This window comes from Pteropus medius, unplaced genomic scaffold (genome assembly GCF_902729225.1).
Source record: "Pteropus medius unplaced genomic scaffold, Ma_sr-lr_union100, whole genome shotgun sequence".
Taxonomy (NCBI): Eukaryota; Metazoa; Chordata; class Mammalia; order Chiroptera; family Pteropodidae; genus Pteropus; species Pteropus medius.
Window position 1 is genome coordinate 14,366,882 of NW_024354875.1, and position 27,795 is coordinate 14,394,676.

A 27,795-nucleotide genomic window follows, 5' to 3' on the forward strand; every position below is an offset into this window, starting at 1 on the left:
AATATCGAAAATGGGTGATAAGAGTAAAATCCTAAAGCTCTAATTTATCTTCCATAATGTAGAATCAACTTGCATTGTTTAAAAAATAAAAACAATTTTGTTTTACATAGTTTTACTTACTACATTATTATAATAAATAATTTTATTCCCATACAATAAAAATATATGTAATAAATCTAAATTGTACGGAATATAGCAGAAAACATGATTTTACATAGCCCAACTATTTAAAAGTAAATAGTAATACTTTCAATGTAACAGACATAATTTGTTTCATATATTGAATAAAGAATGTGAAAAGAGAAAATGAGGGAAAAAAGCAAGACTATCTTTTTGAGGTACCTAAGCAAATATGATAATAAGAGAAAATAATAATAAGATTCCAGAAGATATGTGTGAGCACACATGTGAAAAAATTGCTTGTGTTAGGGTTACACAATAAACAATAAAATGAAAAAGAATGTGTGGTGTGCTAGTTACCTAATCTATAAACAGGGACAATACTTACCTTACCAGGTTACTGTAAAGAACAAATAATAGAACACAGATAAGACACAAGTACATGGTCAGTAAGTGCTAGTTTCCTTTTTCCACTGGCTATCACTAATTCTTCAAGGACAAAAGACCATGATGGAAACAACAATTAAAATTTGTTAGTGTGGGGGAAAATTAGGTAAAAAATACTCAACTCAAATATACCACTCTAACTTTATAAAGCTTGGCACGTCTTCTATGATTTAAAGAAAAAAAGCAAAATCTTTGTAACAAAATAATGAAAAGCATTTTAGTGTTGTCCAGAAGAATCATCACATGCCTACCAAAGTAAAGGAACACCAAAAATCAATAGCTTTACCATGGTCTTTCCTGATCCTCGGGGTCCAACAATGAGAACAGAGTTACTTTCTCCATAGATAGCAGTTCTTTTTAGCAGTTCAATTAAGTGTCTGAAATGACATAAATAGGCCAAAATTAAAAAGCTGGAGTAATTTGCTAGGTATTACTTTTTAAAATCTAAATATGCACAAGAAACAGACATTCCTTTTTTCCCCCCTCTGGGCACTTGACTTCTAAATAGTTCTACACAGAACAAAGAAGAGATGGTTGGCCAATATCGATTCTCTGGAAACCTCAAGAGGAAACCAAGTAAGCCTGAAATACCTTGGTCTTTATGATAGTATGGGATAAGAGACAACAGTAGCAACTTTTAGGACCTTTCACTCCACAGCTAGCTGCCAAGTATTAGGTGCAAGAAGCTCAGAATTATCTCACTACCGTTTAACAGAAACAACATAAGATTGAAAGTAAAAAGGCTTTCTTATTATGGAAATATTTATATCTCTCTTGATTCATGATATTCAGTGTTTCTACACACAAACCAACATTTTTTACCTCTATAAAAATCTTCACTAGCCTTATTTAAGACAAAATTTGTGTATGGTAATTTTTGCAAAACCTAAAGTACATCTGTAAGTAGGTTCATAACAGACAAAGGAATAGCTAAACTTACTTATATTGTACTTGTACTCCAAACAGGTTACTATGTGGACTCTGATGACAAAATCTTTCTCGTAAAATTCTCTGTACCTGATGAAAATAAAGTGAATAAATATAAATGAAAATGTTATACATGCAATCAAAAATGAATGAGAATATACATTTACAGCAGTTAATCAACCCTCTCTAAATAACTTCTCTTTAAGAGCTCTGGCACCATTTTCATAAGTTATAAAGTTAACAGCTCTTTTTACCAATCTCAAGTTCCAGAGAAAGGATGAGAATTTAGTTGTGAGTGTTTCAACAAGAGAATTACTTAGTTTAGCTACATCAGCAATTTGAGGACTGTTTTAATGCAAGTGAATGAATGAATACCTCACTCTGTTCAACATGTCAGCCAAGGAACAAAGACAGGAGAGAATCTAATAATGTAATTTAATCTAATAATGCTCATGCACCACACCTCAATTTCTAGAGACCAACACATCTAAACTGACTCGGCTCAAGCCCTACCAATTTGCACCTGCTATCAAGTTCAGGATTCTGAAAAAATAAAGAAGTTGAAAAGTCGATATAGTTATTAAGGATCTATTAGGTGCAGAGTATAATACTACTAAAAGAACATGATCCATGTCTAAAAAATAAACACTACGAATATATTGAAAAGAAATGACACATTCAAGAAACAACCTGCAAAAAAAGTAGTAACAAAATATAAGGAAATTCTCAATTACATGGAAGAAATCACATTCATAATCATTAGAATAAATTAAGAAAAAATTCTTGTAAAGAGCTAAATTTTGAGCACACGTTAGAATCAAGGGCTTAGGCTTAGTTGTAAAAAAATATGTCAGACAATTCAGCACATTCTTTAAATAGACCATTAAAATCATTTCTTTTCTGCATCTGCTGCTAATACAGAAGTACTCCAGGGACCCAAACCTTAGGAGACTGTTTTAAGGTCTGGCACCATCCACAGAAACAAGAAACCTCCAAGATTATTTACTTCTCCTAGACTGAGAGCATGAGAATGATCCTTCATATACCAAAGAGATATATATCAGTTCTCTTTACATGCACCAGAGACTAAGCAAAGTAAATTATTCACTGGTAATAAAACAGTCCATACTTATCATAGAGGAAGTGGAAAGAATAAGAGGATTGGTATCAGAGAGCATTTTAAAGTTAGCCTTTTCTAAATCTTATTTTTTTTTTTAAATCTATAAAATGGAGACAATAACACTTTCTGGCCATCTTGCTCTTCAGATTAAATAAGGCAGCTATCTCTAATACAATATAGGTATTGTATAAATATTAGCTAATAACTGTAAAACACTTAAATGAGAATATATGGAGACTCAACTAATAATACTTATTCCTCTACATAGGAAAGATCATTAGAACTCAAAAGACAAACAGTCCTTTTTTTAAAAAAATTTCATTAAAGTCTATTAGAGAGGGAACAACTATGTTTAAAATATAAGACAGAAATGAAGTGAAGCTGTAGTGAATAGTCAGGTTAAAAAATTCCAAAGTGATCTGAGATGGAGGTTACACAGGTGTATACATGTATAGAAATTAATTAAGCTGTACATGGAAGATTTATGCATTTTACAAAGATATGTAAAGTATACTTCAGTTAAAACTTTTTTTAAAATGGTTAAACATTTTCCTTCAAAAATAAAGAAATGTCTTATAAAGAGATGCCAATAACATTTAGTTTTAATTTTTTGAAAAAAAAAAAAATGTAGTTCTGGTTAAGCCAGATTAATAAAAATGCCAGGGTAGAAATATCATGTCCTTTCTCTACTAGATTCCTTAAGAGAGATACTATGTATGTTTAGCACTTAAAATACAGTATGCACTTAACATTAAATGTTCATGATAAAAACACTCAACATTCTAGGAATATAAGGAAACTTTCTCAGTCTGATAAAAGGAATCTACGAAAACCTATAGCTAATATCATATTAAATGGTGAAAAAGTGAATGCATTTCTCTATATAAAAAACAAAACAAGAATGTCTGCTTTTGCCACTTTTATTCAATGCTGTACTAAATGTTCTAACCAGAGCAATTAGACAAGAAAAAAGAAAAGAAACACATCCAGATTGTAAAGGAGAAAGTAAAATTATTTCTATTTGCAGATGATATGATCTTACATATAGCAAGTCCTAAGGAATAAACTAAAACTATTAGAACTAATAAATGAGGCCAGCAAGGTTGTAGGAACCAAGATTAATAAACAAAAATCAATTGCATTTAGATACATTAGCAATGAATAAATAATTAAATTAATAAAACAATTTCATTTATAATAGCATTAAAAGGAATAAAAACTTAGGAATAAGTTTAACCAAAGAAGTACAAAATGCTGAAGATAATGTTAAACTAAATTGAAATCAGAACACACTTAGGAAGACATGAGTAAAGTTTGGTTTCCAAGTATCCAAAGACTTACCAAAGGATGAAATTAAGAAGTAGCGTAAGACAATCTCCCCTTGAGAATGGAAAGAGTGATTCTTCGTAAGTGCCAAGGAGAAATTTCAAGTTAAGGAGATGACTATTTCTTTTATGACCTTTGCATGGTAACAGACCTTGAGATTAATGAAAATATATACTAACCTGTGAAAGGTACTCTGCATGTATTAAATTGTTACTCTTTGATTTACGACTGTTCATTTCAACAAACCGAAATCCTTAAAATAAAAAAAAAAAAAATTAGCATGAATATAATAGACTATTGGTTTAAAGCAATTATTTAAGAATTTATATTATAGAATCAAAACAAACACAAGTTTTAAAACATTGAAATTGTTCGACTTCCTCAAACATTAAATTCTCAGCTGAACCTACTGTGGTAATCATTTCACGATATATGTAAATCAAACCATCACGTTGTATGCCTTAAACTTATACAGTGATGTATGTCAATTTTCTCAATAAAATGCCACTTCTGTGAACATCCATAACTGCCTGTATTTCTCTTTATTCATAATCAAATTATATTAAACAAAAATGTCCATTTAATTGCTAGTGTCCTCAAATTGAAAGTATTTTAAAATTCCAAGCATTTTAGCATAATGTCCAAAATAAAACTGGCAATGATAACTGGAATGAAAAATATATACACTAATAAAAAATAACTAATAAAATTCTCCTTGAGTACAACACACTCACAGATAAATATCTCTGGTTAAAAGATCTAATTTTCTAAAAAGAGAAGACTCTTTTCTTCTTATTCTATTCTACCACTGCTTACCAAATTCTGATGTTTTCCAGCCACTGTTTATGACCCCCATATTACATCAGGTCTGCCTATGACATACTCTCATTGCATCTCCTGTGCAAGAGAAGGGCCTTTATTGCACTTACTGCAATCTATCATTACATATTTATAAGATATTTTGACTAATGCCTGCCTTCCCATTAGACTTCAAGCACTACGAGGTTAAAACTGTTTTACTGTTATATCCCCATGCTTTATACAGCACTGGGCAGAGTAGGACTCAATAAACATTTGCTAAATGAATGAATGCTCAATTACAAATGGTAACTAACCATCACTCCTTCATTTCAATAGAACAGTATCTCAATCAACAGGTCTATGAAGCCTTACTGCTTAAATTCAAGTTAATTAGGAAAGAATTTCAGTTTCCAAACACTTTTCTACCTTTGCAAGCCTCACATTAACATTTGTGACACCAAAGCCAAGCAAATCATTTGGCTCTCCAATGATTCTACAGGTCTCCAGAAAATGATACATTTATAAAAATCAGCCACAGAATAGAATTTACAAAGTCATGCTATTGTTATATTGTTGATCATTTTTGGAACTTGGATTGTTAAACAAAACATCTACTTCTATAGCATAAAAAAGAAAAAAAAGATCTAATTTTCTTAGCACTGATTTTTTACAGGAGTCCTTTACCAGTCAGGTAAATAGTTTAAGCAGTGTTTACTTATGTACTAGAAATTGTTATAAGTGCTTTGCATTTATTAACTCACTTAATCCTAAAAATAACCCTAAGGAATAAGTACCATTACAATACCCCTTTAAGATTAGAAGACATAAAAGGTTAAGCAACTTGACTAAAATCAAACGGCATTTAAGTTGTAGAACCGGGATTTGAACCCGACAAAGTTATATTTAGTTATATGTAATATAATTATTACATGAATATAGTTGTAAGTGTATATGTTTGGTTATATATAACTGTTACTTAGTAAACTGTTCTAGAAGACAGAAATTTCACTAACTTAAAGGAAGATCAGCCACTGTAATATTTTATATTCATATTTATTAATTTCAATAGACGCCAAGCCTTGGAAAGCTGTTTTCTTCTTCCCTGGAAATGCCAACAGGACAGCAGCTGAACAAGGTCGTGAAAGATGGAGAGCAAGAAAGATAATCTGTCTTCTCACTGTATAAGCCAGGTAGCTAAGGCCTAAACTCCAAAGGGCTTCTGGCTCCAGGCTCCCAAATTGGAAACTCAAGAACAGAGTACTCAACTGATGTCTTGACCCTAATGAGTAGTATTTCTTAGGAGAAAAGAGATCTTCTCAGCTGACCCAGGACACCTTCGAGGAGGCTTTTATGTTTGTATAAGGCACCTTGCTTGAGAATCTTTACATTATTTTTATTTTATTCTAGTTTAATTTTTTCCTTCAATTTTATTGTTGAATTTTGAGGATTTTTAAAAATATATAAGTCCCTCATCAGATATGTGGTTTGCAAATATTTTGTCTGAAGCTTCTTTACATCTCTCAAATTAGAATTGTCTCATTGTGAGAGTTGTAAAGAAAAAAAATCCTTTTAGAAACATGAAATGATATCCTTACTCTGGTGTAAGATACTCTTGACTGCGAAAAAGGTCTACAAGTTGACATCTGAAATTACAAGTGACCATAGAACAACTGTCCCCTAAACGATAAGGAAGACTAAATATTTGAAAAGTGGGGGAAAGCTTTTGTAATATGACTTTTAGAACTTTATTTGCTATTTTGTAGTATTACTGGAATTAAAAAACATTTCCCCCCATTTCAAGTATTAAGAAAACATTACTCAGAAAAGCTAAGTAAAATATCTGAGGTCTCAGGTGTCTAATCTGCTTCCTTGTATCAAATATAATTCAGGCAAGCCATTAAAGGCATGCACTTTTCTTCATTTGGGGATCATTTATGAAAGAAGCATACATACTACTTTAATGCCTGACTTACATAAATTTTGACTAAATTAAGTTTTAGTCAAAAGACTAATTTTAATACATTTTGCCTCTGCAAGCAATAGTCAAATTTCCACTCAGTAACAGAATAATTTGAAAGACAATTCTAATTTGAGAGAAGTAAAGAAGCGTCAGACAGAAAATATTTGCAAACCACATATCTGATAAAGGACTTGTATATAAATAAATCTTCAAAATTCAACAATAAAGAAATAATTTAATTAGAAAAAAATGGACAAAACACAGACATTTCGCCAAAGAGGGTAGATGGATAGCAAATAAACACACGAAAAGATATTAATCATTATCCATTACCAAAATGCAAATTAAAACCAAAATGAGCTATTAACACACACCTATTAGAGAGCTAAAATAGAGATAACCCCAAATGCTAGTGAGAATAAAGATTTTTCATACAGCTACTTAGTGAGATTGTGAAATGGTACGGCCATCCTACACAGTTTCTTTCTGGCAGTTTCTTAAAAAAACTAAACATACACTTACACGCAACACAGCAATTATATTCTTGAGTATCCCAGAGAAATGAAAACTTATATTCAAACAAAAGCCTGTGATACAAATTTTCATAACAGTTACCTTATAATAGCCAAAATCTTGGAAAGAATACAGATGTCCTTCAACAAACCAGTGGGGTTAAAGAAACTGAAACATCTATACATACATACAGTGAATATAACTGAGCAAAAAAAAGAAGCAGTAATTACTGATACATGCAACAACTTGGATAGATCTCTAGGGTATAATGCTTATTTTTTTAAAAAAAGGCAAATCTCAAAAACTTACATTTAGATCACATTCTTGAAATGACAAAACTTTTAGAAATGAAGAAGGAAATCATGGTAGCAAGGAGACAGGGACAGGATTGAGGAGTGGGTACAACTATACAGGGGTTGCATAAGGGATTTTCTTTGTAGTGATGGAATAGTTTTGTATCTTTTTTGTGATGCCAGTCATACAAATCTATACATGGGATCAAATCACAGAAAATTACACTCTCAAAAATGAATTCAAGTAAAAACTGCTGAAAATTGAATAAGGTTTGCAGTTTACTTAAGTGTTATACCAATGTGAATTTCTTGGTTTTGATATTGCATAACAGTTATATAAATAAACTGTTACACCCTTAAGAGAAGTTAGGTGAAGGGTTTACCAGACTCTATGTATTATTTTTGCAACTTCTGTGAGAATCTACAATTTCAAAATAAAAAGTTTAAGAAAAGACAATTCTAATTTTATACTTTTTTAAAACTGCTTAATGGCCAAAAAAGTGAATATTTAGTGGTACAACTAAATTTTTATTCTCTGCAAATACATTATTAGAAAAAGTTTGGTTGAATTTCTTCTCAAATTATACCAATGGATCCTGGACTCCTTCTACTTCCCATTGTGCTCTTTATACTATGATTTTACTGACTAGTCTAAAATAGTAGGACTAGAAATAAAGTGTAAGAAGAGCTGTCTATGCACGACTAAGGATTACTCATGTTGGTATCAAATGTAAACCTAAGTGACTACAATTATTTGGTTGTAGAAATTTTGGTAGAAGCAATAATTACTTATTCATACTATTGCAAGGAGCACTGAAATGGTATTCCCAAGCAAAGATTTACCATGATATTACTTCTTTAGCTTCTACACTTGCTATATTATAGGTTTCCAGATCCTTCTCTCAAATCATGTTTTGCTGGAGTGAATAAGCCTAATTTTTACTCTCAGTGTTTCAAATAACAATCAGTTGATTCTACTTTCTCAAAAATTTCACACAATCTTTTTCTCATTAATGCCTCTACCCCACTTTTGATCACCATTATTTCTTGACTGGAATTCTATGACAACTTCTTTATTGGTCTCCAAGTCTTACCCCATTTGTGATACCATTTTCACATAAAAACCCTTCAATTCCAATCCCAACTCCCAAAATTCTAAATTCCAAATTCCCCAATATCATTTAAAAGGAAAGCTCTGAATGACTAGTTTCCCATTTTAACTCACTAGCTCCTCCTCTTACTATTCTGCACAATCAATCATTCTCTGTACTCTGCCTCACTCCAATCTCAGATCTTAGTTGAGACATTATTTCCTCTGTAATACTTTCTGTAACACACCTGTTCATTCCTACTCTAGGAAAAGTCTGAGGGTTGTGTCCCTCAAGTGCTTTCAGGATATCTGCTATCTTCCTCTTCCTCTTTTTTCCCCACAGACTTAATGAGCACATAGTGATGTAACTAACTCTGTGTTTAATCTGTTTGCTCAATGGACCACAAGCTTCTTGGGGAAAAAAAAAAAAAGCTCAGAAATTAGGCTACCATTGTATCCAAATAAACTAGTGCAATTTTGGCATGCAGTTGGTTTTCAAAAAAAAATATCTGATAAATGAATAAATGCTAGGCAGTGGACGATGTCCAGAGGTAAACTAGCTGCCAAAAAAGACCCAAGGTTAGGTTAAATCAACTGTTTAGCTAAATTTAAAATTTCTGAATAATTACATGCTATGATCTCAAAAAATGCCAAGAATAAAATAATAAGTTACAGAAATATAGAGAGTATTTTATAATTCAAGTAAAATATATGCAGTATAATATTATCATGGTACTGTCACAGCAACAAAATTTCAAAATTTAAAATATAGTTAATTTAAAAAATTTACTTATTTTAACAGAAGTCACAAGATGAACAAAAGATAAAATACACAAATATTTTTTTAATGAGTAATTTTAAAATCAACTTGCAAATTTTATAAAGCTGTAAGTCTGGTGATTCAATATAAAGTCAAGTCACAATTATCTTTAATAAAAGAACATCAATTATTTCTATCTTTTTATAATCCTAGACTGACAGCTCGGTAGTAATACATTTTAAAAAAAGATTAATAATATACTTTCCTTTTTAGAAAATAACATTTTATTTATACTGCTTTCAATTAAGACTTGGAGGACTGAGAGGAATATTTCCACTGAAGATAAAAATTACTAGTCAAAGTCTATACTTTCATTTATTTTATTAAGATACACAAGTACTACAATAATCCTCCATTTCTTGGCTTGTAATTTTTCAGTGATTTGGAATACTTTCCCTACTCATTTCAAACTTAGTCACTGGATGCCAGTTTTAGCATGTCTGAAAAATGTGGCAACACAGATTTTAAATCTATTACTGAAGATATGAAAAAATAGGGTTCAAAGGTTTACATTTTTAAAATTAAACCAGAAAAACCAAAGGCAAAGGGAGTGAAAATGAAGACACTAGAAATTTTCTAGAAATTTTAAATTTTTCTTAGAAAGTAAGCCACGTCACAAGTGATGAAAAAAAAGAAATATTTAAGAACACTACTCAAATCAGAACTGTAAGCAAGAAGTCCAGAAAAAGATCATTTGTATAACAAATTTAAAATACAAATTCAGACAAAGCCAAAAAGAACTAGAAAAGTGAGACCGACAGTAATATCAAGTGCCCTTAAGAGCTTTGTCATCGTCTGGGCCTAGATCTGAGTTCTTTGTTCTGCACTGTGACCTTTGAAAACTAACTTTCCTAAACCCCAGTTTTCTCCTCTATAAAATTTGAGATAAAAGTATTCTGATTCACAGGGTTATTGTGGGGATTAAATTAAATGGTTTAAATTAAAATGTCATGGTGTCAAATACCAAGCACAGTGATAGAGTACCCTTTATAAATTATATTATATCGGAGAGAAGAACCAAGATGAGGAAGAATTAGAGGTGGGGGAGGGGGAGTGAAGCACAGAATCAGACTCTTGTTCTAAACAATTTCTTTGACAGTGCAATAAAGTATAAAATGCAACTTCAACTAAAGTACCCCAAAGCTATAAGAGCAGACTTCAATGGCATACGTTCACTGAGTTTTCCTCAATATAAAATAATAGTTTTAAATACTGGTAACAAAAAGAAATTTGGGTAGATCAGTCTATATAGAGTTATACTGACCACCAAAGACCCTAAATCACAAATTCCAAGAAGCTAGTCAACACCTGGAAAGGATTATAATTGCTCTGCACCATCCTGACAGTTTCCGATTTAAGGGGTCTGTAGTAGAGTCTGAGAATTTGCATTTCTGATAAGTTCTCAAATGATGTTCCTGCTGCTAGTCCCAGAACCACACCTGGTGAGCTACTGAGAAAACTGAATTGATTATTGTGCATTTCACACCAATGCTGATAAAATTGGTAAAAGGCCACAGAAGATAAAGGAAACCATGGGCATAGACAGCATCTCTGCAAAGCAAACTAAGTTTTACTAAGATAAAAAGGACCATGAGGAGAAAACAGGAGAATGTGACATAGGAAAAACATCAGGAAGTCAAGGAATTTCATCATGGTAAATGAACAAATAAGCTTTGAAACTCCAGAAGTCTTCTTATTAGATAGAAAAAGAGATCACAGATCATAAAGCCACAAGGGGAAACAGTTAGCAGAGCTTCTCTTTTCCCCGTTACTGAAAAGTGACAAATGGTTTTTATTCTATCATCTGATAATTCAGACAACTTTCTGAGGATATTCAAAAAAAGTATATAATTAGTTCTATAATCTATTTGGGAGATTCTTTTGGTTGCCTGGATATTCATATAAACTCTTTAAACAAAAGGATAAAAATGTAGAAACAAACATCTGCCTGGATGTTTTATATTTATACATCATTGTCTAATTAAAAAAAAAATAAAACCTTTCTTTCCTGCAGTGAATTTTTAAATTATTTTGACATGTATGTTTTAACAATGGTTTGATAATAATTTTTGATTCATCAATATTTCCTGGGACAAATTAAAATGCTTAAACTAAAAAAAAAAAAAAAATTAAATGAAAGTTAAAAATTAGTATCTAAGATATAAAATACTTAAGAAAAAAGTTATCAACCTAGTGCTAGGCTAAGACTGCTATTAACATGAAACGCTCCTAAAATAAAAAGGTCAAAAAAGATGAGCTTGATTCAGGAGATGAGGGCAGATTTGCTCTGCTGAAGCCAGCTAATTAATGGAGCTAAAACCAAAGATTACAGTCTCAATTACAAGATGAATGAAGAACTGGTTAAGCACTAATACTGTGTGACTGTTAGACAAACTGTGTCAGTTACTATAATGCCAAGTAGGTAGGCAATAGCAAAGAACAAGTAATACTCAAGAAAACATGAGCAAAATGGACAAACATTCAGAAACATAAATAAATAAACTCCATGGCAGTACACCTGAATCTTTAAGGATGGGAACCCCTCTTCTTTTTTAAGTATGAGTTATTATTCTGATACAGTTTTTAAAAAACTGGATTAACATTACAGAGCATTCGTGCAGAGTTCTTGGTAAATGTCAATGGGATCCTTTTTATAAAACATGACCAACACAGGTTGGCCTTAGTTTGTCCACTTCCTCTGGACACTGATCTCTTAGCATAAGTGTCACACACATGAGACCCTTACAGTTGTGGTGAAAACAGAACGAAGAAAATTACTGCTAAGATCCATATAGGAAGATATTTTTCTTTGTCACAGGCTAGGATGCTTCAAACACTACTTGGAATGAGATGACTGCACTGAAAATCCATACTGCACTAAACCACCACAGATATCCTGTTAAGAGCAGTAAAGAAGGAAAAAAATAAATGAAACAAAAAACATATCTTTTCTTCCCCTTTATTGTTTCTATGCACTGGTCTTGGTTAATATATATTTAACCAACCAAATTACCTGCTTTTATTAACTTTATGTGTTTATGTGAAAGTTAATGTTGACTGTGAATTATGTGATCTTTTCTCTATATTCCAGCAGACTACATATCTCACAATACAAACATAGCAGTGACGAGTTGTATATTTAAAAAAAAAACAAAAACAAAAAACATTAAATGTGAAGACATTAAAAACTCTTAATCAGATAACTAAAAATAAACAATGGCATTTTACCCGTGTATAAATATGCACACATAAAATTATCCAAGCAAGTATATTCATTCATATAACAGCCAAATAAAGCACACCATTCACTGAATATTTACACACATATACAAATGATAGATACAATTTGTTTTTCATTAATGGTCTTTTTCCTAGATGTTCTTAAATGTCCAGATCTAAAGCACTAAACTGAAAGGCTTCCTGGCTATGCTCCCCAAATATTTTATTTTTATCTGGAAGCTGTCAACAGAGAAAAAGCTAAAAAGCTACAGAATAAACTAACAGGTAATTTTAAAATTTCTAATAATTCTTTTCACTTCTCTAATTACACTGTAACATTCTTAGGGATCATGTAGTACATAGTACAAACTGTATGGAAGTTAGGTTATAGCTAATTCATCTATGATGGGATTCCACTATTATAATTCCTTATATCCCAGTGCATCTAGCAAGGTACATTTAATGTGGTATGTCCAGTGAAAGCATTCTGCTTCATAAGAGCACAAACTCACAAATTATTATATTTTTTATTTTTAAAAGAAAAAGGAAAGTCTACTGGCATTACTGAAAATTTTGGACACAAGGGCAACATTAAACTATAATTAGAAACATACATAAAGAATTAAGTATTTGCTTTATAACAGTTTCCCAAATATCATCATAATCACTTGGAAAAACTCTTAAAATATGATTTCTGGGTCTCAGTCATAAATCTGAAAATCTATAGAATGTTCCATTCCCTTATTCACTGTTGTACCACCGAATCTAGGAACCACTGCTCTACACTATTGGTTCAAATAAGTGAGTGGCGATGTAGCTGAGTTTTCTACTGTTTTATTCTACTCAGTTCTGATATACATAAAGGCAGATACATAAGTATGGCAGAGAATATTCTCGCTACACCAATTTCAGAGCACTTCTATATTATAAATCAGAAAGCTACTCACCATTTAAAATTTACTCCTATATTGACAAACGACAAAAATGACAGGAATTATAAAAATAGGTCATCTGTCACTGCCTGATCAGAATAGCCTACCTACATTGCCCATGACACTAAGATCCCTACAGTTTACACTTTTATAATTAAAAGAATATTAAAAAGTGAAATACTCAAATATATTAATCGATCGCTATCTACCATAACTATATTTCAAATTTTAGACTTTTAAAAACATGTTAACCAAAGCAGGATGACTAAATGAGTAAGTTCAAGACTCAATCATGTGTATATTTGTAGTCTCCACTTATCAACTGACATGGCAGTGACATGGCTCATTTATCATAATAATTGTCCATTTCTATGCTTTCCAAAAACTACATGTTGATAAATTCCTGAGGATTATGAAGCATGCCCTTAACTACTCCTAAAATTTCATGAGTAATTACAGCTCTTCTTTCTCATGGTGCCTTCCTCAGCTCCAAACACTTAGAGCCTCTATCTCAACCTCATTGTCTCTACATAGCATATTTTAGATTTAACTATTTGGCCAAAAATAAAAGTAATTATCTAGGGAAATCTCTTAACTTCTAAAAACATAACTAGAAGTGACACTAGTCATCACACCATGCTAGACAGCCAACAGGAAAAGTTTCTTTTGTTATAATTTGTGGTTTTAGCCCTTATAATTCTGGCTTTCTTTGTTTTCCCCAGAGCACATTTTAGGCTGCTATCTGAATCTGCTTCTGGATTACAATATTCTGCTCAAATAAATGTTTCTCATTCTTGATTATAGCCTAAACCGTTTTCTTTTTTTTTTTCCTGGATGACAGACATATTGGAATACAAATGAAATCTCAATAGATTTTAAAAGATAGACATCATAAAAAGTATCTTTTCCAACCACAACTGGGAAATTATTAATAAGGAAAAATAGACAATTGATAAATGTGTGCAATTAAACAACGCACTCTTAAACAATCAATGGACCAAAGAAGAAATCACATGAGAAATTAGAAAATACTTAGGCAACAAATGAAAGCAAAAATGACATACTAAAACTCATGGCATACAGCTAAAACAGTGCTAAGGGAGAAATTCAGAGCTATCAACTCTTAAAAACAAGAAAGATCTCAATGAATCAAAAATCTACTTTTACAACTTAAAGAATTAGAAAAAGAACAAACTAAAGCTAAAGCTAGCAGTGGAATGGAAATCATAAAAATCAGAGCAGAGATAAAGAAAAAAGAACAACAGATGATAAATCAAAAGTTGAATTGTTGACAAGATCAACAAAACTGACATTTAGCTATATAGCTTAAGAAAAAGGAGGAGAAATTAAAATTAATAAAATCAGAACTGAAAGTGGGAACACTACCAGCAATTCTACAAAAAAAAAATATATATATATATATAAAAAACTATAAGAATGCTATGAACTGTAGGCCTACAAATTAGATAACCTAGATAAAATTTTAAAAATTCATAGAAACTCAAAAATACCAGGACTAAATCACAGGGAAATAGAAAATCTCAATTGATCTATAACTAGTAATGAGAGTCAATCAAAAATAAAAAATCTCTTGATAAAGAAAAATCCTTGAAATTCTACCAAACATTTAAAGAAGAAATAACATCAAAATAACATCAACTCTTTTCAAACTTCTCTAAAAATTGAAGAGAACAGTTTCTAATTCATTCTTTGAGGCTAGCATTACCCTCAAACCAAAGCCAAAGAGATAACAAGAAAATTACAGACCAATATTCCTTATGCACATTGATGTAAAAACCCTTGATAAAACACCAGCAAACTGAATTAAACAGCATATTAAAAATTATACAACATAACCAAGTGAGATTTATTCCTGGAATGCAAGGATGGTTGAACATACAAAAATTGATCAATGTAATTCACTACATTAATGAAATGAATGGAAAAAGCACATAATCATCTCAGTTGATGCAGAATAAGCATTAAAAAATTTAACACTCTTTCATGATAAAAAACGACTTTACACACTAGAAAGATATAGAAACTATTTCAATATAATAAAAGCTAAATATGAAAAACCTGCAGTGATCATCATGGTGGAAGACTGAAAGCTTTTCCTCCACAATGAGAAACAGAGCAAGGATATCCTCTTTCACCATTTCTATTCAACATAGTACTTGGAAGTTCTAGTTTGAGCAATTAGGAAAGAAAAAGAATGAGATATCTAAACTGGAAAAGAAGTGAAGTTGTCTCTGTTCACAGAAAATATAATTATTTATGTAGAAAATTCTAAAGATTCTACCAAATATACATATTTATATGTTAGAACTAATAAATTAATTCAGCGAAGTAGTAGGATACAAAATCAACACAAATAATTCAACTGCAATTCTAAAACAATCTGAAAGGAAATAAAACAATTCATTTATAATAGTATCAAATAGAATACTTAAGAATTAATTCAACCAAGGAGATAAAAGACTTGAAAAATAAAAACTACAAAACACCTCTGAAAGAAACTAAAGAAAACATAAGTAGAAATACATCTCATTTTTATAGATTGGAAGACTTAAAATATTATTAAGAAGTCAGTATTGCCCAGCATGATCTACAGATTCAATGCAATCTCTATCAAAATCTCAATGTTTTTGCTGAAAGATAAAAATCCACCCTAAAAGTCATATGGAATCTCAAGAGACTCTGACTAGCCAAAACAACTTTGAAAGAAAAAAACAAAGCTGGTGTATTAACACTTTCTGGTTCCAAAATCTACTACAAAGCTACAGCAATCAAAATCAATTTGGTACTGTCATAAAGACAGACATATAAACCAATGGAATAGAAAGAAGAGTCTAGAAATACAGACATACAACACACACACACACACACACACACACACACACACACACACAGACACACACCCCTCTACGTATATGGTTACATGATTTTGACAAGGGTGCCAAGACTGTTCAGTGGGGCAAGGACAATATTCTCAACAAACGATGCTGGGCAAACTGGATATGCATATGCAAAGGGGTAAAGCTGACCCATACTTGACATCACATAAAAATCAACTCAAAATACATCAAAGCCCTAAATGAATGATCCAAAACTATAAATCACTTAGAAGAAAACATTGGGCAAAAGCTTCAAAACATTTAATTACACAATAATTTCCTGGATATGACATCAAAGGTACTGCCTATTTTCGAAAAAGTAGATAAATTTGACTTCATAAAAATCTTAAAATCTGTGCATTAAAAGACAGAGTAAAAAGGCAACTCATAGAATGGGAGAAAATATTTGCAAATCATTTATCTGATAAACGATTAAAATCCAGAATATACACAGAACTTCTAAAGCTGCACAAAAGAAAAAACAAAAACCCAATTCAAAAATGGGCAAAGGATTTCAAGACATTTCTCCAAAGAAGATATATAAGTAAGCACATGAAAAGATGCTGAAAAACACTAATTAATCATTAGAGAAATTCAAATCAAGACTATGAGATACCACCTCACACTCATTAAGATGGCTACTATTAAAAAAAAAAAAACCACAATAAGCATTGGAGACAATATGGAGATACTGGAACCCTTGTACACTGTTGGTGGGAACATGAAATGGTATAGCAGTTGTGGAGAACAGTATGGCAGTTCTTCAAAAACTTAAAAATAAAATTACAATATGATCCAGTCATTACCCTTCTATGTATATACCAAAAAGAATTGAAATCAGGATCTGCAAGAGATAAGTGTACACTGCTCTTCACAGCAGCAATATTCACAACTGATAAAACATGGAAGCAGCATAAGAGTCCATTGACAGATGAATGGATAATCAAACTATGGTATATACATGCAACAAAATTTTCAACTTTAAAAAGCTGAAATATGTCAGATGGGAATTCTGACATATGCCACAACACTGCTGAAGCTTAATAATACCATTATAAGTGAATTAAAGCCAATCATTAAGAGACAAATACTGTATGATTCCACTCAGAATAGTCAAAAATCATAAAGACAAAAAGTAGAATGGCAGTAGCCAGGGAAGTATCAGGAGTTATTTAATGGGCACAGTGTTTCAGTTTTCAAATAAAAAGAGTTCTAGAGATGAACGATGATGATGATAGCATAACAGTTTGACTGTATTTAATACCACTGAACTGTACATTCAAAAATGGTTAACACAGTAAATTTTGTTATGTGTATTTTGCCACAATGAAAAAAACTTTGAAAAAAAATGATGTCATAGGAATAACTGAAGAGGCCAAAGTTAATACTACAAACAAAAGCCTAGAAAATTCTAGAAGAGTTCTGTACAACTCTCAACTTAAATCCCACTCAAAAGTCCAGAAAATCTCACAAATGCACCAAATAAGGAGAAGCGAACTGTAAAAATCCTAATTCAATTGTTAAACTTTGAATCTAAAGGAAGAATTCACCAGACTTACAAGGATAAAAACATGGACAAGGAAGAAAAATAAATGCAGAAAGACAATGAAATAATATTTGCAAAGTTTTGAGACAGTTTAAAGACTAATTAGTAAAGATTTCATTCCCATATAAAGATAACAGCCTTCTCAAACTAGAATAGATTCAGTAAACAGAGTAAATAAAGCTTTGGTGTGGGGAAAGGGGAACCTGACCATGAAAATCTGGCCAATTAAAGAAACACATGGACAGGGACGCAGATACACATACACAAACATGGCATGATAGTGAGCTTCGAATAGAATAAAACAAAGAATTAAAACTAAAAAAACTATAAAAACTATAGTTACAGAACAGATGGTAAACATAATCTTGGTAATGTAAAATAACTATATAAAAAACTACAGTCAATGACTAAGAGTGCTAATTTCTTCATTTTTCATAGTAGGAGGACAGTACTGTTTAAAATTAAAATATGTAGTATTAAAAAGAAATGTTTTAAACTTTAGATTGGAATATTGTATAAAATTATTTCAGGTTTAATAAATATTCCAAGTTCAGAAATTCCTACAATTTTTATTTGGTTAAATTCAGGAAAAATGAATGCAAACAATATCATTATTGGTATGAGCATGCGTGCACGCACATACAACACAATATTTTTACCGAAATGGATCCTCTACAAACTGCTTCATAGTATTTATCACTTAAAAGAGCATGAACAACTTGCCATGTTTACATATACATACATTAGTACATTGACACCCACATACAGTATATTTACACATAGCTTATTATTTTTCCTATTTCTACCTTAAAGCAAAAAATCGAAAACAAAATCAATGCATTAAACTGAGAAAATGAACCAAGTGCTTCAAGTTAAATAATAAAAAATACTCTAGGTAGAATAAAATTTTTAAGTTTTATTAAAATCTCTAGAAGTACCATCAAATTATCTGCCTTTCGAATAATAAAGCTTTGCAAAAAGACTGGCTAGTCTCATTTGCTTTGGGTTAATGCAAACGAGGTTCAGCGAACCACCTCAGGCAAGCCCTAAGGCTTCTACTTCAAGTGAATGGAGTCAGTGCAATGACAATGTAAGGAGAATGGAAAATCAGATGAAGCCTCAGCAATAAGGTGAGCAAGAGCTATAGAACTGTATACCAAAGTATCTACAAGAGAAAACAGGTGAAAATATCCCATTTTCTTAGTTTCAAAGTTGTTCAAGTAGGTCAAATTTTTTCTTACTCTTGCAGATCAATGGGCTCCAAGATGTGCAAAAGAATACTCTCAGGTAAAAAGCTTTACTTATAAATCCAGTTGATTTGCTGAACTTGTTGGTATTGTTATACTTACTGTTTCAAATGAGAGTGAAATCGTTTGGGTGTTTCAATAAATTGTGAATCTTTCCTGAAATAAGAAGTGGTTGCCTGTCAAAGTATATTGCTTAGTAAATAAAAAAGAAAATCAAAAAATACTTTATGTAGAACTTTAAGATATAAGCAGGAAAAAAAAAACCTGCTCTTTGAAAGAAGCTTGTGCAATAAACAGGGCATTTTGTAGAAGTTTTCATCTCTGATTTTGTGGCTAAAAATGATGTATTACCTATAAAAATTCTCATACATATACACTTAAAAACATTTATAAAGAAGACATTCTAATCTACTAACAGATATTCGTAGCGTATGAGTGAGTTTTAGATCCATTTGTTAAAAACACTAAAGCACACCACTTCCCAATCAGTTTTCAAAAACAACTTACATGAGGAAAGATAAATTTTTTTTATTCACTTGATGCAATTTACGTAACTTCCAATTTGACATATTTGGCCTCTTTTACCCCACCTACTTATCCCCTTTCTCTTCCACTCTAGTAACCACTAGTCTATTGTCTATGTCTATGAGTCTCTGCTTGTTTGTCCTATTCATTTGTTGCTTTTAGGTTTATAATCCACACATCAGTGATATGATGTAGTTTTCATTTTTTGCCTAGCTTATTTTGCTTAGCATGATTATCTCAAGGTCCATCCATGTTACCGCAAATGGCAGTATTTCATCTTATGGCTGAGTAATATTCCATTGTATATATGTACCACAGCTGCTTTAGCCAGTCATCTGTCGTAGGACACTTGGCTTGCTTCCATGTCCTGGCCACTGTGAATAATGCTGCTATGAACACCAGTGTGCAAATATCTTTTCAGACACAAGTTTTCAAGTCTTTGGGGTAAATATCCAGTAGAGGGACAGCTGGATCATATGGTAGATCAATTCTTAGTTTTTTGAGGAACCTGTTTTCCATAGTGGCTGTACCAATTTGCAGTCCCACCAGCAGTGAATGAGGGTTCCTTTTACATCATATCCTCTCCAACACTTGTTATTACTTGTCCTGTTGATAACAGCTATTCTAACAGGTGTGAGATGGTATCTCATTGTGGTTTTGATTTGCATTTCCCTAATAACTAGAAATGATGAACGAGATGAAATTTGTTAACAGAGTATCTACAAAAACTTTTGCAAAATTGGTGAGGTGGACTGAAAGCATAAAAAACATACAAATGAACATTTTCTTCAATAGCTTTTTGGGGGCAAAAACCCAAAGTTCCAGCAGAGGGGATTATTACTTTGTGACAAGAATTCTTGGTAAATTTTTAAGTGGTGTAACATTACTCTCTTTCTGATGATGAGAAAATAAGTATTGAAAATACTATTAGTATCAGCCTCTGTTTAATTTAAGTAAAAGTGAAAATACAAATACTACTACTAATTACCTGGTGTCTAACTCTGTATGTCGATACTTTTTAAAGAAGACACAGAATGCACAAAAGATTAGAACATTCTCTCTCTACTGTTAGAAAAATATTTTTGATTAGAGAAAGTCAAATAATATTTATAAAAAGTATTTTAGGAGGAATCTGTGGGTGGTTTCCATGTTTTATTTATTTATTTATTTTTAGATAAAACTGAGGAAAGAATATACTTTTTTTTCATCCCACTAGAATTAAGAAGTGTTTGTAACAAGGTAAAGATAAAAGTAGAGTTAAAACAAAGGCTGAAGGTAAATAGGGGCAAAATAGGTATAAATTCCAAGTTAATGGACAAGCAAACAATATTGTTACTACTTCCTACATAGATCAGGCTGAATATGTAGGCTATGAAATTATGCAGATTTAATAAGTCTAGTTGGGGCATAGTCTTTGGTAAGATACTTCCCTACGCTCTCCAGAGCTGAAGAGTAATTCAAAATAAAATTACTGCTTTTTGTGATTTCTAGAAAAACTTGTCCACAATGGGATAACCATGGTAACTGCTAACAATTTTATAGAATCTTTCTTTTCTTCTCATTTGTTCTCATATACCAAAAGGCACAATTAACTTAGGAACTCACTCAGAACTAATTATTCCAAGGTTTAATAACCTTCAGTCTAATACGAGGACATGCTATTTTCTTTATTGATATTAAAAGAAAAATATTTCATAATGTTTAATACTCAAAAGTGACTAATTTATACTGAAAGGTTTGCAATTCTCCAGAAAAGCCATGATATCACTTGAGTTTTCAAAACTACATAGCAGTGTGCCTGGGACCACAATTATGTACATATTTTTTAGTGAAATGTATTTATAGTCATGTGTTGCTTAAAGATGAAGATATGTTCTGAGACATGCATTGTTAGGCGATTATGTCATCGTGCAAACATCATAGAGTGTACTTACACAAACCTAACTGGTAGAGCCTACTAAACACCTAAGCTATATGATACAGCCTATTATTGCTCTTGGCTACAAACCTGTAGAACCTGTTACTGTACTAAATTCTGTAGGCAATACTGAATTCTGTAGACAATTATTAAAACAATGGTACTTGTGTATCCAAACACAGAAAAACATAGCATGAAAGATAAAAAAAATAGTACACTAATATAGGGCATTAACATGAATGGAGTTTGCAGGACTGGAAGTTCCTCTAGGTGAGCGAGTGAGTGGTGAGTAAATGTGAAAATCTAGGACATTACTGTACAGTACTATAGGCTTTATAAACACTATACACTTAAGATACACTAAGTTTATAAAAATTATATTTTCCTTTCTTCAATATATTAACCTTAGCTTTCTGTAATTTTTTTCTTTCAAAACAAAATTTTTTAACTTTTCAACTCTTTTGTAATAACAGTTTAACACACACATATTTTGCAGCTGTACAAAAATATTTTTAATTATTATTATTTTTTTGCTTTCTAAACTTTTTTTGTTGTTGTTAAAAACTAACAGACACACACACCTTACTTTAGGCCTACACAGGGTAAGGATCATCAATATTATATCTTCCACTTCCACATCCTGTCCCACTGGAAAGTTTTCAGAGACAATAACAGGCTAGAACTCTATGTCCTATGATAACAATGCTTTCTTCTGGAATATCTCTTGAAGAACCTGCCTGAGGCTCTTGAGGAGGTGTCACACTCATCAGAAATTTGTCCACAGTGGTTTGTTTGATATGTTTTGTCCACAGTGGTTTGCTTGATTTGTTTTTCATCACAGATTTGCCTATAAGCAGGTATTTCTTTATCTTCGCTTTTAGATTCCTTTTCTTTTGTCTCTTCAGCTATGCATTCCTGTTCCAGTTCTAACAACTCAATAGTCAATTCCTCAAGAACAATATCTAGGAGCTCCTCAGTGTAATCCTGTTCCACATTCAGGAAAAATTGTTTGCCATCTCAACCACAGCCTTGCTGATTTTTGCAATCTCCTCATCTTTGGCAAATCCAATGAAGTCAGAGAGAAGCCTCTTGAGTGTCTTCTTCCAGATACCATTCATACGAACCTTGGTGACGACACCCCAAGCCGAAGCAAGGTTCTTGATGCAGTCATAGATGTAAAATCCTCCCAGAATTGCAGCAATGTCTCCTCAGTGTCTTCCTTAGTTTTAGCAATAGCCTGAGCAAAGGTCCTCCTGAAATAGTAGACCTTAAAAACTTCTATAACTATTTGATTCATTAGTTGGATCAAGGAAATGGTATTTGTAATGAAAAACACCACTATGATATTGGGATAAATATCACCAATAAAATGAGGGTGTCTGGAAGCATTATCGACCAATAAGCAAAATTTTGAAAGGTATTTCACTGGCATAGCAATTTAGGAGGGCGTCTTGGAAGAGGAGCAATGTCACTCATGACATGTTATCGCTTCCATAGTACTCTGGCAGTGTGTGCATACTGATATGCTTGAAGTTCTCACTGTACCAGACCACAGAGGGTTTGAATTTTTGGCCTGTGACACTGCCCCCAAGCAAGATTGCTATTCTGTCCTTAAAAACCTTGAAACCCTGCAGTGACTTGGCTTCCTAATCTATCAAAGTCCTTTCAGGCACCCATTTCCGGAATAGGGAGGTTTTGTCCATATTGAGTATTTACTCTAGCAAGTAATTTTTCTCCATAATCAGCTTATCCAATTTCCAAAAATTCTTCAGTTACATTCACATCAGTACTCCCAGACTCACTACTCATTTTCATATTATATAATGAATAACAATTGCGTTGTTTAAACCATCCGGAACTAGCAGTAAATTCAACACTGTAGTTGGGTCCAGTCTTTTCTTTGAACACTGCAAACAAACTTTTGCTTAGGCCTTGATTGTCATGGTGCTCAGAGGGATATGCTTCTGGTTCTGGTCTTCAAACCAGGTCCTTAGTAGTTTCTCCATGTCTGACATAGGCCCTTATCGAATTTTTGTTAGTCTCGTTGCCTTCAGTGAAGCAGATACTTTAACAGCTTCTACCACTTTGCTCTTGTTCTTCAAGATTGTAGCTACGGTAGAATGGGACATGCCTGATTGGTGAGCAATAACCATCAATGATTTTCTACCTTCAGTCCTTTATCACTTTTGATTTCATTTCCAGGTCAATCACTTGACATGACCTCTTGCTGGCAACATTAGCAGTGTATTGTGTATACTTAGGAGCCATAATGAACAAAACAACACAAGATCAAATCAAATCAAGCATAGGCAAAAAGGATGCAATCAAGAGATGCAATGAACATAAGATTATGAGGCTTGCTGCTAGAGTTACATGACATACTGTTTCACAGAAAACTTTTTATAAGTAGAAAGAATACTCTAAATTAAAAACTACAGTATAGTAAGTACATAAACCAATAATGCAGTTGTTTATTATAATTATCAAATACTGTACATAATGGTATGTACTATCCTTTTATATGAGTGGCAGTGCAGTAAGTTTATTTACACAAGCATCACCATAAACACCTAAGTATGATGTTATCATGGCTAGGATGTCTCTACGTGATATGAATTTTTTTAGCTCCATTAAAAACTTATGTGACCACTGTTGTATATGCAGTCTGCTGTTGACTGAAACGTTGTTATGCAGTACATGACTATACTTTGTAAAGTTCCTATTAGAATCCTGATATTAATAAATATGAATATTAATGAGGTATCAATTTTGTACTAGCATAAAAGAATAGATAAAAAGAATAGATAAAATATTGGGAGGGCATCTTTAAAAGACATGTCTAAAAATAAAATATATTTATTTCTGATGAAAAAACAATACAAATTTGCAAACAATCGAGAAATCCTTTCAGTTTTGAGATGCATTATATCGTTTTATTGGCACTGATTCATTTTATAACTATATTTTAAATATTATACTAACAGTAGACTACATTCTCTGAGCGTATGGAATGTGATTAGAAACATGCTGAATAGGAAGAGGAAGTAAGCTTGTGAATCAAAGCTAATATGTTTACTTGGATAGATAAACAGTATAAAGGCAACAAAAACTCTTATCAACAAAAACACTTTGGAAGGAGGGTATCATGTATGGGGCCCGAGATTTAAGTCCTGAGAACTAAAGTCAGTGAAGAAGGAGAGAGCACATATAGGTAAATTTTCTTTGAAAATCTCTTAACTAAAAGTACAGTATTGCACTTTCTTGCAAGAGCAATTACTCCATGGCATATCTTCATTTGAGAAGAATAATGAATAGAATCCTTACTACTATTTAAATAATTTTCTCTTTGACAAGCTTACACAGTTGAATTTATGTAAATGTAAATATGATATGCTACAATCCCAGTGAATTAATTAGCAAATGTTAATTCAACTATTTTTGGAAGGAAAAAATTGAAAATAACATTGCCTTAGAGAGAAACCATTTGAGAATTTCTAGAAATTACCCATGCAAATGCAAAATCTTAGAATTTTTCCTAAAAACTTTAAGGATAGTATGCAGTTTCCAATGAGACTTTTCAGCTTGTGCAGGAAACATGAGGCCAAATCCCTACAATTTGAATACTTGGGCCAAAGAAATTATGTTCTCTAATTGTATTTACTAATGTACATACACCGCCACTCCAATAAGCATGCTTAGGTAACTTTGCCATGACAGATGAAAACTGAGTTTAAACATTTATACTATAATAGAATCTTAACATAGTTGGATACATTTTAGGGGAAAAAGTACTAAAAATATTTTTTTTCTGCTTTTAAAAGACAGCTTAGAATTTTTTCTTATATAATGTCACACAATACAGAGGAAAGCTTTATCCTCTTCAGAATCCAAAGGAGGAGAATGCTCAAAAATCTTGTTATTCTTTGAATTGCAAAATAACTTTTCATCATGACTTTCAGGTAATAAAATTTCCAAAGTGTCTTCATAAAAGTTATAGACTCAGTTACTTTTAGCAAGATCACTAAACATTACTCCTTCATTTTCACATGTGAAAAAAAACCAAGATACAAATTTACTCACAGATCCAGTTGCAGACAAATCCAGGTTAAGAACTTGGGTGCAATATATCCATTCTGTTCTGCAAATCTTTCCCCTGCCCCAAGGTTAAAGGGCTGTAATGACACAACTAACTGATGATCAGTTATGAACAGATAGGTTCAATGTTTTCTATACTGATGTCATTCTTTATATACTTTTTCTCATGTAAACACCATTCTCTGTCCTGAGAAAATGCTATTCCTTAACCATTGAGGAAAGAAAAACAACAATAAAACCTACCTTCATTGAAACAAAATCCCCCCTCAACAAACAAAAGCAGTAGTATCATTAACTGGTGACAGAGAGAACTTAGTCCTCTGAGTCAGTGGTCCCCAACCTTTTTGGCACCAGGGACCAGTGCTCCTATGAAAATCATGATTGATGATCTGAGGTGGAGCTGAGGTGGTGATGCTAGTGCTGGGCAGCGGCTACAAATATAGATGAAGCTTCACCTGTTTGCCCGCTGTACGGCCTGGATCCTAACAGGCCATGGACAAGTTCTGGTCCATGACCCAGGGGCTGAAGAAAAAATTCAAATACATTCTGACCAATCAATTTCCTAATTCTTAAATGGAATAGAGCTAGCTCATGATGTCCAGATTATTCCTTTGAAAAGGCGACAGATAACACAGGATCTCCAACACTGGATCTGTAGTGCAATCTACTTGTTAACAAAATTTGGCCTTTTCTAAGCAAACACACAAGAAAGCTCATGGGAGAACAGTCTTTTTTCTCTTTTTGGACGCAAACCGGACTGCATAATAGTGAGTCAAACCTGAAAGAAGGTAGGTTCAGAAGCAGAAGCTTACAGTTTCCAAAGGCTGAGCACACAAGTTTATCACAACTGCCTTCAGAAATATCACTGATGTTACAGAAGAAAGAATAAAAGAGATAAATCTATACCATCAGAAAGGCTAAAAAGTGGAGATGACCAGAATGCTAAAAAGTTTCTGGAAGATATAGAGCACATGGGCTACAAAAAACTAGAATAGGGGGCAGGGAAGCATTTACAAACCAATATTTGTAAAAGAAGGCATTTGCAAAAAAAAAAAAAAAAAAAATTTCCCAGCAGAACTCCAGAACAACCATAAAATCTAAAGTAGTAGGAAGATCATATAGAAGAGGAAAATGAACGGTAAAGGAGTTTACCAATCTCTAATTCTGAATACTCAACAGCTCCATTTATCCCAACTGAAAACCACAACTGTAGTTCTCCACATAAAGTGAGAGCTGCTTCAAAAGATACCTGGAGTAAGTACTGAGGCCTGAAAAGGAGAGGTAGTATCCACATAACTTTCTGGTTGCCATAAGAGAAGAAGTCTCATACTCAAAATGCAAGGTTTTCTAACAATCTACAAGAAAACTTCATATTTCCATTCTATTTTAACTAGCCTCCCAGATGGCCCTGATGATTCTCATCTGGTGTTCAGGTCTTTTGGAGTAATCTCCTATCACTCTATAGAGCTGGCCAGTGTAACCAACAGGATATTGTAGATAAAATGGAATGTAATTTCTGAGGATAGGCCTTGGACCATATGTTCTGAAAGAAGCTACCTGCCACGTAGTGAGGACAGTCAGGAAACTCTATGAGGTCCATTTGGTATGAAACTGTTGGCAAGAGTTAAGTAGTAACTGGCCAACCTCAGGAGGAATCAACTTAGATGCAGATTCTCCAGATGTCAAGCCTTCAGGTGACTACAACCCTGGTTAATATCTTGAGTATAACCTCGTGAGAGGGCAAGAACCACAACCATCCATTTAAGCTGCTCCTGAATTCCTGACTCAGAGGAACCATAATAAAATAAATGTTTCTAGTTTAGGTCACTGCTAGTTACAACTGTTTCGGAGTAGTTTGCTACAACGGATAATACATTTTTCTTTAGAATTTGTAAAAAACACTAAAAGTATGAATAATCCAATTATTGATAGTGAACATCAATCATGAATACTGTAAATGTTCTCTAAAAAAAAAAAAAAAAAAAAAAAAAAAAAAAAC

At 32.4% G+C, this 27,795-nt stretch overlaps 1 protein-coding gene across 1 annotated transcript in view; it reads right to left on the reverse strand.

Annotated features, from left to right (window-relative positions):
• The window catches only part of ORC4 (origin recognition complex subunit 4), a 77,129-nt gene that overhangs the window by 29,934 nt on the left and 19,400 nt on the right, over positions 1-27,795 (reverse strand). The window contains 3 exon segments of the mRNA XM_039855725.1: positions 854-944; positions 1,508-1,584; positions 4,120-4,193. Of these exon segments, the coding sequence (XP_039711659.1) occupies positions 854-944; positions 1,508-1,584; positions 4,120-4,176 (225 nt within the window). The 5' untranslated portion in view covers positions 4,177-4,193.